At 39.4% G+C, this 19,438-nt stretch overlaps 1 protein-coding gene across 1 annotated transcript in view; it reads right to left on the bottom strand.

Annotated features, from left to right (window-relative positions):
* Positions 1 to 19,438, bottom strand: part of lama1 (laminin, alpha 1) — a 346,216-nt gene that overhangs the window by 214,164 nt on the left and 112,614 nt on the right. Inside the window, exons 5-10 of the mRNA XM_073047634.1 lie at positions 6,513 to 6,692; positions 5,676 to 5,765; positions 4,052 to 4,169; positions 1,553 to 1,731; positions 990 to 1,095; positions 513 to 673 (exon numbers count right to left, since the gene is read on the bottom strand). Coding sequence (XP_072903735.1) covers positions 513 to 673; positions 990 to 1,095; positions 1,553 to 1,731; positions 4,052 to 4,169; positions 5,676 to 5,765; positions 6,513 to 6,692 — 834 coding nt within the window. The remainder of the gene's footprint in view (positions 1 to 512; positions 674 to 989; positions 1,096 to 1,552; positions 1,732 to 4,051; positions 4,170 to 5,675; positions 5,766 to 6,512; positions 6,693 to 19,438) is intronic.

Genomic DNA, 19,438 nt, shown 5'->3' with positions numbered 1-19,438 from the left:
AAACTATCAAGCTCAAGGATCACATTGATATTGAAGCTGCTATACGGTGCACAGGTACTGTGTAAGCTGAGCTTAAAGACAAATAAAATTTTAAGGCATACCTATTTTTCTCATATTAGCATAAGGTAGAAATATTTTTACACTATGGGGTCATCAGAAAGTATATTGTGCCTCAGATGGGCGTTGGCAAGTATGAAAGTACTTTGGAGGGGGTGTTGGACTAAGAAAGGTTGGGAAACACTGTTTTAACCATAAACACAGAAGTTTCTGCAGATGCTGGAAATCCAATGCAACACAGACAAAATGCTGGGAAATTCAGGAGGACAGGCAGCATCTACCAAAGTGAATAAACAGTCAACGCTTTGGGCCGAGGCCTTTCATCAGGACTGAGTTCCTCTAGCATCTTGTGTGTGTTGTTCAAAAAATTAACCTTTACTCTGTTACATACAGCCATAACTATTGCTTAGAGAATATATAAAATGGAGATACACCATCACATAGCATCTACCAACCTTGCATTGGCATGGTTCAGCACAAGGGTCATCGCTGATGCTGCCCACAACACTACAGTTACAACGCATGCAATTGGGGAAGCCTTTATACCCCAATGCACAACGGTTGCACATCCTCCCAGCATAACCAGCTCGGCAATGGCATTGACCAGGGTAAAGACCTAATACACAAATGAGAAAGCAAATCAATGGCAAGTTATGAGGAAGCCACATGAAAATCAAGTGAACTAGACTGCTTCTAAATTTACACAGTAGTGGGAGAACATAAGGGATTGTCTCAGAAAGGTAGTACATCCCACAGAGCAACAGCTTTGATGTTTCGGTGACTGGGCCTTTGATTGCTATGAAAACAGACAAATTACATTTCATTTTCCAGTAATGTACTCCGTCGCACAGCATTAATCCATTGACCCTTAAAGTCTACAGGTACTCATGTTAACCGGGTTAAGAAGCCACGTGTTATGAAATCAACTTTACCTTGCTCTGTGACTGCTTGGTTATCATCCTTCACACAAGTGGTATTCAGGGATCCAGTTGAGTCACAGTCACATGGCAAACAGGGATCAGGGCTAAGAGGAGACACCTAGAAACATAACATTATAAGCAAATCAATTAAACTCCATCACTTTTTACATCTTCACTTCATTTTCAAGATATAAATACCAGCCCAATAGTAAAAATGCCTATATGAAGTAATATCATTGCATTATCACATATGACAAGACTGGAACAGAAAGGTAGTTGGCCCAGTGATAGTTCATGATGGAGAATGGGCTAAAGCTATGGGACTCGCTGTGTTTCTGCGAGGGAGGGAGCTGGGGATTTGATATTATTGTCACTGATTTTTTGTGAGGAAAGGGGTGGGGTGTTTTGGAGTTTGCAAATTTTGTCTCCTTTTTCTTTTTTTGTTTGTGGCTTTTCTTCTCAAGAACTCCCTTTTTTTTGTAGGTCACGGCTATCTGGAGACGGCGAACATCAGAAATGCATTGTACATGCATACTTAAGACGATAAAATGAACCTTTGAACATAAAAGAGTTACCTTGTAAGGTCGGTAGAAGTCATCAATGCAGGTCTCACAGTTGATGCCCGCGGTGTTATTTGAGCAGTTAACACACACACCTCCACCAATAAACTGTCCTGCTATGTTCAAACTCAGGTTGCGATCAGCCACACTTTGGTCATAGTAACAATCTTCTGTTTTGCCATGGCAATTGCACTCTAGTTAACAAAGTAATGAATACAACTGTGACGGATGTCTTCATAGTCATACTCAAATTGCATACTAGGGTTAAGTTAAAAATATGTAACAGAAACATAATTGACTCAAATAGGAAATATGACAGTGGAGCTTCAACAACATTGACATGGAATCACAGAACATGGAAGAAGGTCATTCAACTCATCTGGCCTGCGTCCGATCCCTGGAAGAAACATCCATTAACCTCACATCCTCATGCTTTTCTCAAAGAATGACCTATACCTAACTCTAGAGGAAAATAATTTTAACAAAGTCAAAGGTCTCACTCTAAGTAAGAACTGGAATTCAATTGTAAACAAGGTGGGAGAGCGTAAACCTGATTGAATGAGGACTAACCAATCAGGAAGGTGGATTACAGGGGTATAAATACCACCAGTCTAGACATGCCCAGGCATCATCCCTGACGAAGATGGCAGAGTTTGTCATTGAAACATTGGGTTATAATTGCTACCTTTAACCAGCTAGAAGCCCCGAGAAAAGTTTATTCATCTACAGGAATTGCCCATCATGGCAAGGTTCACTTCAGATTTGATTTTGAAATTCACAGCATAATTAATTTGTAGTTATGTTTCCAACAGAGCTGCTTTGTTTTTTTTTAATAAACACAGAGTGGTAGGTGGTGGGCGCCTGGAATACACGAACAGGGCTGGTGGTAGAAGCTGGTATAATAGGACATTTAAGGGTTTTCCCCTCTCAGTCCTGAAGAAGTGACTCAGCCCAAGATGTCGACTGTTTGTTCCTCTGCATAGATACTGTCTGGCCTGCTGAGTTTCTCCAGCATTTTGTGCTTGTTCCTCTGCATTTCCAACTCCTGCAGAATCTCTAGTGTTTAGGAGATAAGCACTTGAATATAAGAAAAATGGAAGCTTATGGGCTGTGTAGAAGGGAAAGGTAAGATTGATCATGGGAGTACATTTGTGTACGTTCTGCACAACATCACAGGCTGTACTGGTTTATGATAATTTGTGGATCATTGCATCTCATAGCAATTTGTTCATTCAAAAGAATAAAAATATACCTGACCTTCCCTCCTCATCCCAACAAGCCTCTTCCCTCTGGTTACTGACCCTTTTCATTTTAATTAATTCATTCATTTTGCAAAATCTGGGTGTTAGTGGTAAGACCAGAATTTGATTGCCCAGCCCTCAATACACTTGAGCAACTTTCTTGAATTCTGTTCGGGTTGCCAATGGAAATAGTCTTTCTGATGGAGTGGAACATCAGAACCCAAGTCAGGATAGCTGCTTTTAATTACTAATTTTGCCCATGCAACATTAGTCTTGGCTCATGGTCTTTGAACCTTAATACAGTATTCTTCATGCCCTTTATTCCAAGCCTCTTAAATTAAACTTAAACTGTCCATCTGAAATAAAAACAAAAATGCTTGAAATACTCACTAGGTCATCAACCGGAAATCTTAATTCCCCATGAATGCTGCCTGACCTGCTGAGTACTTACAGCATTTGCTGCTTTTACTTTGAATGCTTGGTGCTCATTCTAAATTAATGCTCTTGCTCAAAACAGCATACAGACTCTATCCCTTTCTGATCTCCCAAATAATTTTGACTTCTATCCTACAGTATGATCCCTGAGAACTAAGGCCCAAGGCTCACCTGATATTAGGTCTATTTCAGTAAGTGAAAGAACTGCTGATTTCAACTGGCAGCTAATTGAAGATTTGTTTATATGATGTTATTGGAAAGTCAGAGAAGAGTGACTGCAGGTTTGCATGCCAATGGAAAAAGGGGATGGGAAATGGTTCTGTCAGTTTAATAGGAAGAGGCAGGATCACAATCAGAGGATGGTTTTTGCATACTTTCTTCTCACAGCTCCACATTCCTGAAGCAAATTATCCTCAATTCTGAAGGACTGCTTAGAAGGAAGAAGTAAGAAAAGAAGAAAGTGAGGGAGAAGAAGGTGTCAGTAAAGGTAAAGGAGAAGAGGAAGCAGGAGAAGAAAAAGGAAAAGAAGATGGTGAAAGTTATGAAAAGAAGGTAAAGGAGAAGTAGAAGGTAAGGCTGTGGGAGAAAACAAAGTGAAGGAGGAGAAAAAGCTGACAGAGTTATTTCTCAAACTGGAAATAATTTGAAAATCTTCAAAAAGGATGCAAAGCCTGTGCCTTGCCTGAAGAACCCAATATGGGGACAGCAAAGTTCATTTCTGCATTGAAAGCTTGCTCCTTCCACAACCTTTTAGAAGCAGTCTGGTACCTGATGACTGGATGCTGTGCAGCTGAACTTCCAGACCCTCCATAAACACAGCCAAAAGTTATTAACTTACTTTCACACGTGTTGCCCGAGGCGAAGGTTCCAGACCGCCAGGGTTTCTGATGGTAACCTGGGCAACACTGACTGCAGCTCTCCCCACAGGTGTTGTGTTCACACTGACACTGTAGTCTCTAAAACAAAAAGACACTATTTAAAAATCCATTAAAATTATCATTCCGGGTCATTTAATTTTCAGCATTTATTGCTTATGGCAGGATAAGCAATTCAGACATCAATCGAAGAGTTGTTGATTATGCAGCAATTTTTGACCCTTCATCAGGCACCATTTACTTTTCAGCTCTGAAGCTAAGAAAAGTCTGATTCCAGTAACCCAAATGCAGTAATTTCATTCCAATCAACTGGCGTCAAACTTCAGCTGCATATACATCAACTAATCAACGACACTTGACTTGACCATGGTTGGGGCCAGCACATGTTTCTACTTTGCCTGTCTCAGGGTGATATGGTGGATAAATAAATCCACATTCACCTTATGTTTATTCAGGCTAGAAGGGAAAACTAAAGTGGTTATTTCATGCAAGAGGAGATACAATGGAATAGGGCAAAGATTAAATATCACTTCTGTGGCTAACTTCAGAGAAAATTAGATTCTAAAAATGATTCAAACATTCACTATTTAAAAGCAGCTCTGAATATGTGTATGCATTTTTTTAATGATCTGATTTGGACCTTTGAGAGGTTTCTTCAATTCTCAAATTTCACATTACAGCATGTGGTGAGAGTTAGCACTGCTAAATCTATTCCAGGTTGAGAAGAATTCCTGGAGACGAGGAAAGTTGTTTCATTGTTTCATTCCCTCAGCTTTGCAATACTAACAAAAATTATTGGGCAAGTGCTAGATAGCTTCCTCTGTTAAAGGAGTTTCTAAGTATATTTTATCAGTCAAGAGTTGTGCTATTTTACATCATAATTGTGACTAATAACTTGAGATAACAGCTCTGAACAACATTTAGTCTCTACATTAGAACATTTAGCGCAATTGAGCTTCTGACCAAATTTGGCTCCTACTAATTACAATCTTGTATCAACATCTATAATCAAAATTTCAGTCTTTATAGGTGAAAATTGTTCAGTCTTCACAGCCTTAAAGAGTGCCGATTCCTTCGGTAGAAAATAAAAGATGGAGCTAATCGCTTATGTTAATATCTTTAATTATATGAGATGTTTTTCCTGAATATTTTGTTTATTTTGTGGTGATGGTAAAAAGTCGTTTTTGGGTATTATTGATCTGAATAGCTTGATGTAGGACAATCAATAACAAGGTATAATGATTTGCTAATGTTTACTTTGGATTTAATTAGCACCCCAGGTACTTGAAACACATTAACCCAAGTACGGCAGATTACATTAACATATTAAGAGCTTTTTGAGGGGGGTGGCGGGGTGGGGGGGGGGGGGGGAGACAGCTCAAATAATCAATAATGTAACCAACATTTCAAAGATTGGGATAGTTATAAATTTAAGGCAAGGATTAAGAAAGCAGATTTTAAAAGATCAGTGCCTTGAAATGATACAAATTGGACACAAATATCATCAAATCTGTAAGCTGTGGCCATTTGCAACCTTACAATGCAACAGACAGACCAATATTCTTATGAGGATAATCTAATACAAACCATTAGCTTTGCATCCCATGGGCAGCTGCTAGCATGGCCGTAACAGATACACATGCCTCCAACTGAGATGTCCTTGATGGAGTAGTAATACTATGCAAAAAAAATAAACCAAGCATTAATTGAAACCTGCTGGTGTTCAGGAGAACTCACCCCATGGAATTCCTGAATTGACAGAATATGCAAACATCAGATTTACATTACACAAAGGAGTCAGTTGAAAATTAATTCAGGAAAAAAGAGCAAGGGTAAGAAAGTCTCTATATTTTAGCCAACTTACACTCTCATGACATTTGTTGCTAGTTTGCGACAGATTCCCTTATGGATAAAGATAAAGACCATTCAGTCAACCCCACAGAGCAATCCCATCACTCTACTCAAACTTTCTGTACTTAATATCCCTATTTTTCTGTCAACACACTTCTTTTTCAACCACTCAATGGTCACACAATTGCCAATTTACAAAAGCCAAACAACCCAACCCTGACTTTTTAGTTTGAGTGAAGAAACCAGAACAGCCTCAGGAACCCCAAATAATCACAAGGAGAACATGCAAACTTCACACAAACAGCAGAGGAGGTCAAAATTGAACTCAGATTACTAATCTTTTGAGAGGCAGCAGCACCACGGTGTACCCTGGCATCAAAATAAAATTGTACAAATACAATCATTTTGTTTTAACAATTTCTAAGAAAGGATATTTTGAAAACACTTAGATAAAACAAAAACCCTCTGTGCAGAGCTATAAAAAATGCATCTCTTCATACACAGGCTGAAACATTTCACTGTCAACAGTAGTCAAAATGCCAAAAGTGGACTTAATGGTTCCATTTTCCTTACCCTACGGGTAACAATTGGGTCAACTTCCCGTGGGTCATGATATCCAAGAGTCATGAGGTCAGCATTGAGTGTCCTGATGCGCTGGAGGAGGAGGCGAATATAGCGAGCGGAGGTAAACTCCAACAGAGTTGGGGAAGGGTCATCAGCACTGGGCCTGCCATTGATCAACGAGGTGTGAATCTTCACAGGGAGAAAATAGTATTGTGAGTGACAGATTACAAACATTTCCCATAAACATGCTTTTGAAATCTCTCTGGATTTTTTAAAACATCTTAAATGGTCACTTTCACTTCACCGCAATAGAACCCATCCATAGGATCCCACTAGATCAGCACCCCAATGCAGCTTATAAAACATCACCATTTACATTAATCTTATTCTTCAAAAGTCTATGCACAATAGGAGAGGAAAACTTGGAAAAGTAAGGGGTTTAATACTCCACCAAATTTACTTCCTGGTTCCTCCTGTTTTCCAGGAAGTAGATGTGTTTATCATTCAGAAACTGCAGATGAACATAGATCTAGAACAGACATAAGGAGGAACTTCTTTAGCCAGAGGGTGGTGAATCTGTGGAATTTGTTGCCCCAGATGGTTGGAGGCCAGGTCACTGGGTGTATTTAAAGCAGAGGTTGATAAGTTCTTGATTAGTCAGGGCATGAAAGTTATATGGGGAGAAGGCAGGAGGATAGAGTTGGGAGGGAAATAGATCAGCTTTGATGAAATGGTAATGACTTGATGAACCACCAAATGACCACTGCATAGTTCCCCAAAATAACCTGATATATGTCTTCTGCCCTGGATCTCATTATCAGACTTGCTGTGAACATAAGGTGCAGAGTCTACACTAGACACCACCAGCTGAATAAATACCTTACACTCCACTTCTAATCTTACTTATGCAACATCATTACAATTTAAATCTATGATGGATTTTCCATTTTCCGCTGTGACTTCCGTAAGCAAGATTCTTTTTTAACCTCTCCCAGTAGCCATGACTTTCGTTCCATTTTCCTCAAGGATCTGTGAAGAAATTAACTGCACAACACACCCCACTTCAGAGGACACAATTCCAATGTCTTGCACTTCTCCTAGTCTCAATGTCCCCAGTTCTCCCCAGATATTTGTTATTATCGTGCAGAATTGTGATAACCGTAAGCAATTTTAGACTGAATTTTCTGGAATAAACCAGAAAACCAGAACTGCAATAAACTCAAAGGAGAGAAACATTTTCCAATCCTTTATTTATGTAATCTAATAATCTGTTGATTGATCTCAGCCAGAAGTGAAACCAGCAAAGCTACAACTGGCCTCAGGACACTTTGGACTAAGGATGGAGGTATGATGGAATACCAGCAAGGACTCAGCAGCTTCCATGGTCAGTTGTGCTGCCTGTTACATGATGGAAAAATTTATGTGGTTCATCATTTACATTCATGTTGAATAGCTTCTGGCAAAGACCGAGTATCACAGGGTATTTGTGGCACACTGAATTACCACAGAATTTATCGGTTATTGTCACAAGAGAAAGAATAACAATTGGAGGACAGGAAATAACTCCCACCTGCCTGTGGGCTACAGTCATTACAAAATCATTAATCCTCAGAATGGGTAGAAGCAAGAAGAAAGGATTGTCCACATATTCTTCAATACTTTGTAAACACTGCCTGAAAAAATAATAATCATTAAAGTGGAACATGTTTCAATTAACTTCAACACCAGAAGGTGAAATCACTTCGGTTTATAAATGGAAAATTAGATCAGACTTAACAATATAGGAAGGTAGAAACTATACATCGGACAAGGGAATTCAGTTTAATTGCTCAATCTAAGTTTTATACTCTTGGTTTGCAAGGTTCCAATTTTTCTCCAGAGGATTTGATGTCAGTGAATGGCCAGGTTTCAAGTGCCAGTGGGACAGGATGTGATGAGATGGTAAGGGCAGGTGGAATTTCAACATGGAGCCCAAGTTATGGTGCTCACATTGTCCCTTTGTTAAAGAGCGGTACAACTTCACTTAATAACTAATCTCCAGGATAATCAATAGCTCAAAATCTATGTAGATGCCCTTAAAAGTTGGTGAGTTCACATCTAAAGATCTTTAATGTGAGGAAATGTGACACATTTCATTTTGAATTCCAGGTTAAAATAATTAGAAAGGTCCCAGAAGCAGAGGTATGATGGGATTGGGAGAATCAAGTACACAGACTGGGAACTTTGGTAGCACAGCAGCTCGCATGATGCTATTACATCTCAGGGCATCAGAGCTCGGATTTCAATTCTCACGTGAACTTTAAGGAATCTGTATGTACTCCAAGTGGAATGAATAGGTTTTTTCCAAGTGCTCCAGTTTCCTTCAACAGTCCGAAAATATATCGGTTAAAATGTTAATTGGTCATTATAAATTGTCCCATGATCATGGGGTATTGAGTGTGTAGATCAAAGAATCTAGGAACACAGGTCCATAATTCATTGAATGTGGTGGCACAGGTAGATATGGTCCTAAAGAAAGCTTTTGGTACTCTGGCCTTCATAAAACAAAGTATTGAGTATTGGAGATTGGGAGTTGTATTTAAGTACAATAATAAGAACAATACAGTGGTGAGGCCTAATTTGGTGGATTGTGTGCAGTGTTGGTCATCTATCTACAAGAAAGATGTAAATAAGGTTGAAAGAATACGAGGACATTTAAAAGGATATTGCTGTGTCTGGAGGACCTGAGTTATAAGGAAAGATTGCAAAGGTTAGGATTTTATTCCTTGGAATGTAAAAGACTGAGAAGATGTGATACAAAACTGTGTGGCGTATAGATAGAGTAAAAATGCAAAGCTTTTTCCAAACAACACACACAAAATTTTGGAGGAACTCATCAGGCCAGGCAGTATCTATGGAAAAAAGTACAGTCAATGTTTCAGGCCGAGACCCTTCGACAGGACTCGGGCTTTTTCCACTGAGGTTGGGTGGGAAAACAACCAGGGGTCATGGGTTATGGGTGAAAAGTGAAAAGTTTAAGCGGAACATAAAGGGAAATTTCTTCACTCAGAGAGTCTTGAGTGTGGAACAAGCTGCCAGTTCAAGTGGTGCATGCAAGGTCAATTTCAATGTTTGAGAGAAGTTTGGAGAGGTACTTGGATAGCAAGGGTATGGAGGAAATTGGTTCTGCAGCAGGTCAATGGGAGTAGGAAGTTTAAATTTGTTCGGCATGCACTAGCTAGGCTGAAGGGCTTGTTTCTGTATTATACTTTTCTATGACTCTAAGCTAAGGTTAAGTGAGTAGTTGGACAGTGTGGCTTGAAGGGGCAGAAGGGTCTATTCTGCACTGTTTCTCAATCAATCAGACAAGCAACTGGACAGCTAGATTTTTTAAAAGTTAGTGCACAAATGCTAATGGAATGTTGTCCTTGACTTAAAGTATTTGGATTACATGCCGCAGGAATTAAGGTTTAAATTATAAGAAATTCAGTATAACATAATTTTGTTGTGTAAATTTCAAATAAGGGGATCACTTAGACACATACAGGAGTTTGCTTTCGTTTATGACATGGATTTGCATTGTATCTTCCAATATGGACACATTAGAATAAAGGGATATGTCTTTTAAGCTGAGGTAAGAAGGAATTTCTTCAATCAGAGACTAGTGAATCTGTGGAATTTGTTGCCACAGACCACAGAGCTTAGGAATGATGGCATTAAATGGTGACTCCTTTTTTTGAATCTTCGGAAACAACTTTATTTCTATCTTTAATATTTCTTTTTTTCCTTTTCAAGGTTCTTCTGAAGACCCTGACCTGGAGTTCCTCTCTGATTTTGGTTCTTTGCGGGAATGGAACCCGCTCTCAGGGCCTCACGACCGGCCACTTTTCGATATCCCCAGGATGCGGCCTGGAAGGCTTGCGTGCCTTCAGGGTGCCAGATTTCCGTGGCTCTGGAGGCTGACTAATTCAAGGCCGGTGCCGCTGACTGATGCGTCACAGGAGAACGAGGAAGATGGGACGCACCGGCTTGCTGTTGGCTGTGTGCCCAGAGCTCGGAAAAAGCAATGTGACAGACTTTTAACATCATAAATCAGTGAGGTGTGTGTTATGTCTCCCCTGTCGCTGTGAAATGGGGTCGCCTCTTTTTCCCTTATTAGGGAGAGAGAGAGAGCCTGTGGTATGTCGAATTACCGGGTGAATGAGTGATCTTTGGGTACTGTATCTTTACTGATGCTTTGCTGCACAGTTGAGTGCTCGGTGGAGTTCACCAATGCTTTTTTACTGGTGAGGGGGTGGGTTCATCGCCTTGTTACTGCTTGTGTGTGGGTGGGTGGAGCTGGGGGGGGACTTCGGGGTTCTAACATTTAACTGTCATTCATTCTTGGGGCACTCCTGGTTTTGTGGATGTTTGCAAAGAAAAGGAACTTCAGGATATATATTGTATACATTTCTCTGACATTAAATGTACCTACTGAGACAGCTGCCGAGAGAAAGTCACTGAATGTATTTAAAACATAAATTGGTGAGTTCTGGTTTGGTAAGGAGTGTAGAGGTAACAGAGAGAAGATGGGAGAACTGGACGAAAAGAAAATCAGCCATTATTGAATGGTAGAGCAGACTCAATGGACTGAATGGTCTCATTCTGCTTCTGTATCTTATGGAAATAGTTAACCTGCATATCAGCAAATTATTTCTGTATATACTACAGTTTGAAGTCCTTGAAGTCTAAGGCATTGGAGGTCATGCTGGCTGAAGTTGATCTTTACAGTTTTATCCCACTTCCCACCTCTCTGCCTACTGAATTACATTTTCAATGTTTCAAGTGCACATGCACTTTCTTTTTTAGTTTATTGAGGGTTTCTGCCTTATTCCCCCAGTCATTCAGTTTCTGAAGCTGTTCATAACACAAGCTCATTGGCTTAATTTCAGCTCAGGATGCCATTAACAGATCTCTGCAGAGGATGTAGCACATGGCACATGCCCCACTGGTTTTGGAGCCTCGGGGCTAGAGCACGGAAAATTCTGGAGTTTCTCCTTCTGATTGCTATCCATATCTTTCCTGGAAGGGAACCAAGCAACTTCAAATTAAAAAAATGGAGTGGCACAGGGGGATTACTTGGGAATTTTTACAGATCTCCAGCTACAATGTTGGTGAAACCTGGAAGGAAACATTTTCCACATGGAGAAAATTTTCAAAGTAGGTTGTGAGAATACCTCAGAATTCTTATCAGAATGATTATTTTTGTGTGTTCAAACGCACAAACTGACTGAGAGTAAGGTAAATGAGAGGTGACGTGTTTTGGAAAGTCAAACCAGCGTAGTTCTCTTACTATGAATGGTTCAGCACTAAGGAGTGGAATGGAACAGAGGGACCTAGGGATTCATATGTATGGTGGTGAATCAGGCATTTAGCATGATGGTCTTCATCAGTCAGGGCATCGGGGTTGGGAGTTCAGACATCACGTTACAGCACTACAGTTTTGATCAGCCTATTACAGGAAAGACATGCTTAAGTTGGAACCAGTGCAGAAGAGGTTTGAGGATGTTGCCGAGACTAGAGGACCTGACTTATAGGGAAAGGTTGGCCAGACTAGGTCTTCATTCCTTGAAATATAGGAGAATGAAGGATGACCTTACAGAAATGTTTAAAAACATAAGCATAATAAAATGGATGGCAACTCTCCTTTTGCCAGAACAGGAGAGTCCAAAGCTAGGGGCCATAGGTCTAGGGTTGAGAGGGAAAAGATATGAACGACCTTTGGGCAGCTTTTTGTTAAGTATATTAAATAAGGTGCCAGAAGAAATGATTGAGGCAGGTACAGTAGTATCATTTAAGAAGCACTTGGATGGTTACATGAAGTGGCAGGGGTTACAGGGATCTGAGCCAAACCCAGGAAATTAGCATGAGCTGAATGGCATTGAATTGTTGGGTCAAATGGCTTGATCTGTGCTGGTTTGCTCAATTGGTGTAAACTGGAAGCCTATGGGTTAGAAACTGGGGTGGGCATGGAGAATAGCTCTTCGAGACTGAGCTAAATTTCTACAAACCTAGAGCACATATCTTCAAGTAAATTACATAAATGCACCACACACAGGTGTAACTGGTGTATGAAAGGTTTCATTATTTAGAATTCTTACAGTATTACTAAATTGTGTGAAGAAGGCAACATTAAAGATCCCCACAAACTGGGCTATTGACATCTTGTCACAGCTACCATATAAAGCACGAGGTCCCACACCACAGGTTCAAGAACAGCGACGTTAAATGACGCTGGCAATTTACCATGTTTAAACGAACCAGACAGAACTAAGAATAATTGAGACGAAAGCAGTGAGGAAAATGATTAATAAAATTCTGCAGAAAACCCATCAGGTCCAGGAGATTTACCCAACTGCAGTGCAGAAATGGCAGAGGATATTTCCTCTAGTGATAACGGCTCATTGAGTTTTGCTTTAAGATCAGGAGAAAGCGAGGGAATATTTAAACTGTTTAAAAAATGCTCAACAGAGATATTATCATATAAAGATTCAGAGGTATAAATTCAAGAATAATAATTCTTAAACGTGTCATTAATTTCAGAATGATTCAAAATAAAGATCCCATTTCCCATCCGAATTATTGTAATTTGTTGTTTAGCTTTAGAGCGTCTTAGTTGGTTGACTAAAAACTTGCTGGATTTATCACCATGAATATAAAATTGGCTCTTACTTTCAAGAAGTTGGCGTTCAACTGGTGGATTGGAAATAAGGCCAAACTTAGTTTGGTGTTCTACTCGCTTCTTGTACAGTTCGGGGTCTGGACATATAGATGGTCTGTTGCTTTAATCTGACTGGTCAAATCTAATCGCTCTAAATAGGTCTCTCTTTTCAGATTCGCAGTTTATGAAATTATTTGACCCCTCAAATATGCTTTCATGGCATCCCAAACAACCTGGGATGAGATTTCAGATGACATGTTAGTGTTTAAAAAAGTTATCTAGTCCTTCATAAATTTTACAAAATCATTATCCGACAACAAGGTCGTGTTAAAGCGTCAATGCTTATTCATTTGAGGGAAACCAGGAAAATTTATAGACAGGGTAACTGGGGCATGATCTGAAAAATCAACATACTCTGATAATCACAAGAACAAACAGATGGAATCAGCTGGTTATCCATTAAAAAATAATCAATTCTAGTAAAAGTATGATGGACATGTGAAAAAAAGAGAATAATCTCTCTCAGTAGGATGGAAAAAACGCACACATCAGAGATACCATAATTAGAAAGAAGACTGAATAGATAAAGCAGGTTTACTAGGTAGTCTAGGAACAGAGGACGATCGACCCAAAACTGGATCTAACCAACAATTAAAATCACCACCCAATATAAGAGAACATAAACTCAAATCAGGCAGTAAAGAGGAAAAAACTATCAAAGAAGTCCACGTCATCTGATTTGGGAGCATACAGGTTAGCTAAGACTACCCTAGTATTATACAATTTCCCAGAGAGAATAATAAAACAGCCATTTGTATAAGGTACTTTGTTGTGAAGCTCAAAGGGAACATTTTGATTATAGGATTGAGACTCTCCCGCCCCCCCCCCCCCCCCGGCTTTAGCCAGGAAAGCAGAATGGAAGTGCTGTCCTACCCACCTTGACATAAGACGAGAGTTCTCAAAACTACGAATGTGTTTCTTGCAAAAAACCAATGTCAGCTTTGAGCTGCTTAAGATGTGAAAACACCTTCCTTCTTTTAAAAGGATGGTCCAATGCCTTAACATTCCAGCTCATAAGATTCAACAGGCTAACCATTGTCATTTTTAAAAAAAACATAAAGGGTAGTAGGCATAAACAAGATCAAACATTCAAATAACAGCTCGGGGGCAAAAGTATAAGACAAGAGAATCAGAACAAAAAAAAATGTCCTGAGTAACAGAGAATAACTAAAGGTTCTATGTATGGATTTGACACTAGAGAGCCCTCCCCACCCCCCTCAAATCCCAGAACAAGGAAGCTACCAATAAACAACAGCAAGCTCTTCAGAGAGAAAAACACCCCAAAAACCAACGTCCAGTTTCTTAACATCATCGTAAGCTCCGTTTAATTAACAATTCAAAAGCCAGAGAACTTATGCACTACAAATTAAAATTATACATAAAGAGAAACAGTTCCATCAAAACGTATTAAACTTAACTCAACATTTAAATAATCAGACCGAGTCTGATGCAGTCAAAATGGCAGGGATACTTTCGATAAATTTCTGAGCTTCTGTAACCAAGTTAAACCATTGTGTCCAGTACTAAGAGTTATTTGGAGATGGGCTGGATAACGCAGAAGGGGGCCGGAATCCACGAATGTAAAACTCTTTCATAACTTCTTTTTACTCGGTGCGCAGCCTCAGAACTTGAGCAGCATAATCCTCAACAATACGGATAAAATGACCCTTGTAATCCAATTTTCCTCTCTGACTTGCTTCCCCGATCAAAAGGTTTTTCACCTGATATCAATGAAAACATAGAATTGATCTGTGTGGCCTAGAGCCCAACTCAGGCTTGGCCAGAAATGTATGGTAAGCTCTGTCTAACTCAGGTGGGGTCGGAAGGTTATCCTTCTCAAAAATCTCACAGAGTAAAGAAGAAAAAAATTCAACAGGAGATCCACTTTCGATAGCCTCTGGCAGACCGAGGAATCGTAGATTATGACGTCTGCTCCGACCTTTGAGATCAGGTATTTTGGATGTTAACTTGGTGTTATGCTCTCTCAAATTGGAACAGACGGCTTCCAGCTGCTGAACATGACATTTTAAATCTTCAGTAGCTGACTAAAGATGAGGGAGAAATTCGGCATGATCCTCCACTTTAGAATTAATTTGATCCAATTTTGACTCCAATGAACTGAAAGAAGACTTATATTCAGACTTAAATTCAGATATAATCTCCTGTCAGTGCTTTTCCAAAATGGAGATAATCTCGGCAGAGGAACCAGAGACAGTCGCAGTCGCAGAGATTTCTTTTTTCCCCAGATTTAGGGAGCTTTGAGGCCATTGTAGGACAGGCATATTCGCAGGCAGGTGGAGAGCAAAAAAGGAGAGGCGTGTATCATTCTTTTAGCCAAAAAAGGTATTTTCCAATAGAGTGTTCTTCGTATAGGCCGATTTCTTTGTTAAATGTCGATGTTAAAATTTTGGCTAAATTTCCAGCTTGTAGATTGGAGAACTTGTACCTTCTACTATTTCTGCAGATCAAACTGGTTTTATTAAAAATTGCCTTCCCTTTTTTAATATACAACATTTATTCAATATCTTATATTCACCCTCAATTGGGACTCGTGATCATTTCTCTTGATGCAGAGGAAGTGTTCAATTGTGTGGAGTGGAATTACCTTTTTGCAGTTTTAGAAAAATTTGATTTTGGACTAAGTTTTATTTCATGGATTAAATTGTTATATTCATGTCCCACTGCTTCTGTTTTGACCAAGTCTCAGCAAACCCAGTCTTTTAGCCTTAAACATGGCACCCGACAAGGATGTCCTTTAAGTCCCTTACTTTTTGATTTGGCCATAGAGCCACTCGCGATTGCGTTTCGTAGCTGTGCTGAATTGATGGGGATTTGGCGGGGAGGTGTTGAGCGTAAGTTTCTCTTTATGCCTATGATCTCTTACTTTTTATATCAAATATGACTGCTCCCTTACCCCCAATGTTTTTACTTTTTCTTAATCAATTTAGTCAGCTTTCCAGTTACAACTTAATATACACAAGAGCAAACTCTTCCCAATCAATAGAGAAGCACAAGCATTAGTATTTCATGACCTCCCTTTTAAAGTAGTTAATAATCAATTCACTTACCTTGGTATTACAATAACAAGGAACTTCAAAAATCTTTTTTGAGAAAATTTTGCTAATCTTTTAAATTCTACAAAATAGAGCTTAACACAGTGGTCACCCTTGTCCATGTCTCTGGTAGGTTGAATTAATGTTATTAAATTTTTATACTTATTTCAATCTTTAACCATTTTTATTTCTAAAGCTTTTTTTAATTCGTTGGATTCTATTATTTCTATCACTTCCACATTTAATAAATCTCACCTTCAAAAATCTAAAACGGAAGCCGTATGGCCTTCCAATATTGGGTAGCCAATATTCGTTGTCTTACTTTTTGGTCCTTTTTTTATAATCAGTCTGACTGCCCAAAATGGGTGGCAATGGAGTTGAACTCTAGTAAGGATCTCTCCATTTCCGCACTTCCTTGTCACTTGCCTAGACTAATTTTTAATCCTCTTATTAGACACACTCTGAGAATATGGGCTCAGTTCAGAAAATATAATGGCCTTCATGGTTTCTCTCTCTCTAGTCCTATTTTACATAATCATCTTTTCCAACCTTCAATGCAAGACTCAACATTTCATGATTGGTACAGAAAGGGCATTAGGCACTTTGAAGATCTTTTTATAGATAATTGTTTTGCAACTTTTCAACAACAGTCTGTAAAGTTTAACCTACCTAATACTCATTTCTTTAGATATCTTCAAATTAGACATTTCATTAACCCTTTAATATCAAACTTCCCTGAGATGCCCGAGAAAAACATTGCGGGTCTGTTGCTTTGTATTAATCCATTCGGTAAGGGTTTACTATCTACTATTCATGATTAAGTTAGTGATCTTGAGGTGTGCCCCCTTCAATAAAATTATTACTGCCTGGGAGCATGATTTAAATATTTCTTTATCTGATGCGGTTTGGGATTTAATTCTCAAGTCAGTTAACTCAACTTCTTTATGTGCTCCCCACTGCCTTTTGCAGTTTAAGGTTTACATAGGGCTCACATATTTAAAAGTAAATTATCGCAGTTTTATCCTGACATTAGTCACGTTTGCGACAACTGTAAAGGGGGCGAGGCTTCTCTTATTCATATGTACTGGACTTGTCCTAGTCTAGTGAAATTCTGGAGAAAAGTTTTTTAACTTTATCCCATATTCTTAATTGTCACTTAAAACCTAACCCTCTGATTGCTCTTTTTGGCACCTTGGGTGAAGCAGACATGCATCTGAGTCCGACTAAACATCAAACATTATCTTTTGCCTGTTTTGGCTAAACGGTTAGTTCTTCTCAGGTGGAGAGATGTTGCCCCACCCACTCATGCTCAATGGCTTAGTGATATTATGTCCTGTTTAGACCTCAAAAAGATTCATTATTCACTTCTCAATTCCGACATAAAGTTTCATAAGGTGTGGGGACCTTTTCTTGAATACTTTCATAACTTCTCTTTAGATTAAGTTTATCCTTTTTTTGTACTATAATCCCTTACTTCCAGCTTTTTTTCCCCCATGTAAGTTTTACGGGTTTTTTAATGTGAATTACATTATAGTTTTGGTAGTAGGCATTATATTTTCTTTTATATGTATATATTTACAGCTCTGTGGGGTCAACAGCTCCAATTAATTTTTCTTTTACACATTGAAATGGTTGGCCTGGAGTTTTGTAGTGGGAGGGTGGGGAGGACACTAACTTTATATGATTTTATTTTGGGTGCTTTTTCCTTATTGTTATGAATTATATATTAGACACATTTGTTTTGCACTGTATAAATCTCCATTTTGTTGATGTTTTTTTTTGTAGCTGTATTATAGAAACTCATAAAAAATATAAAAAACAAACAGCGACTTCCCTTCAACCACTTGGTTCCTGATCAAACCGGCAAAATTTTAACACTACAGTATAGCAACATTATGCAGAAAATGCTGGGGTATCTCAGCAGGCCAGGCAGCATCTATGGAAAAGAGTACAGTCGACGTTTCGGGCTGAAACCCTTCAGTAGGACCAGAGAATAAAGCTCAGGAGTAGATTTAAAAGTTGGGGAGAAGGGAGAGATAAACACAAGGTTCTAGGTGAAACCTAGAGGGGGAAGGTTGAAGAACGAGGAAGTTGATTGGTGAAAAAGACAGAAGACCGTGGAAGAAAGAAAAGGGGGGAGGGGGAGGAGCACTAGAGGGGGGGCATTAGGTGGGCAAGGAGATAAGGTGAGAGAGAGAAAAGGGAATGGGAAATGCTGAAGGGGGGTGGGGAGAGCATTACCAGAAGTTGGAGGAAACTATGTTCATGCCATCTGGTTGGAGGCTACCCAAAAGGTGTTGTTCCTCCAACCTAAGTATGGCCTCATCACAACAGTGGAGGTGGTCATGGATGGACATATCGGAAAGGGAATGGGATATGGAATTAAAATGGGTGGCCACTGGGAGATCCCACTTTTTCTGGCAGATGGAGCATAGGTGCTCAGCAAAGCGGTCTCCCAATCTATGTTGTGTCCAGTGATTTCCTCCCCCCACCCCCTTCCTTCACCATTTCCTATCCCCTTTTCCCCCTCTCAACTTACTGCTTATTTATAAACATAAACTTCTGTTTATCGCATGAATGCTGCTTATATGATCTACGTGCCTGTGATGCTGCTGCAAAGAAGCTTTTCTTGCACATATACATACATTTACTTATTATCCATGTTTGAAGAGACAAACAAATTCCCTTGTTGACGGTCTTACCTAAACAAATATGTAACAGGCTTCCATAATCAACAGATAAGGCCTAAATACTTCCTATCATTAATTTAGCTGTCAGCATACTCAAATGTTAACTTTTACATTGGAATTGGAAGACTATTTAACTATGTGCCGGCTGGTGGCATAGTGACATCAGCGCCGGACTTCAGAGCAAAGTTCGAATCCAGCCGGCTCCCTTGCACGCTTTCCATCTGTGCTTGGTTGATCGTCGAGCTAGCAACTCAGCTTCGTAAAATTAAGAAAGCCTGCTTTAAAAAAACGCCATCACGATGGCGTCCCGATGACTCCAGAGTTAAGGGCTTTCTTCTTCTGGTTAGAAAGATCAGTCTGTATTCAAATTAAAGAGACTGGCACTCCATTCAGACCCACTGGTAATTTTAATAAAGCACTGCATTATGCAACAGTCTTTCACACACAAGCGAG

This window comes from Hemitrygon akajei, chromosome 1 (genome assembly GCF_048418815.1).
Source record: "Hemitrygon akajei chromosome 1, sHemAka1.3, whole genome shotgun sequence".
Classification (NCBI taxonomy): Eukaryota; Metazoa; Chordata; class Chondrichthyes; order Myliobatiformes; family Dasyatidae; genus Hemitrygon; species Hemitrygon akajei.
This window is presented reverse-complemented; position numbering and strand designations above follow the sequence as displayed.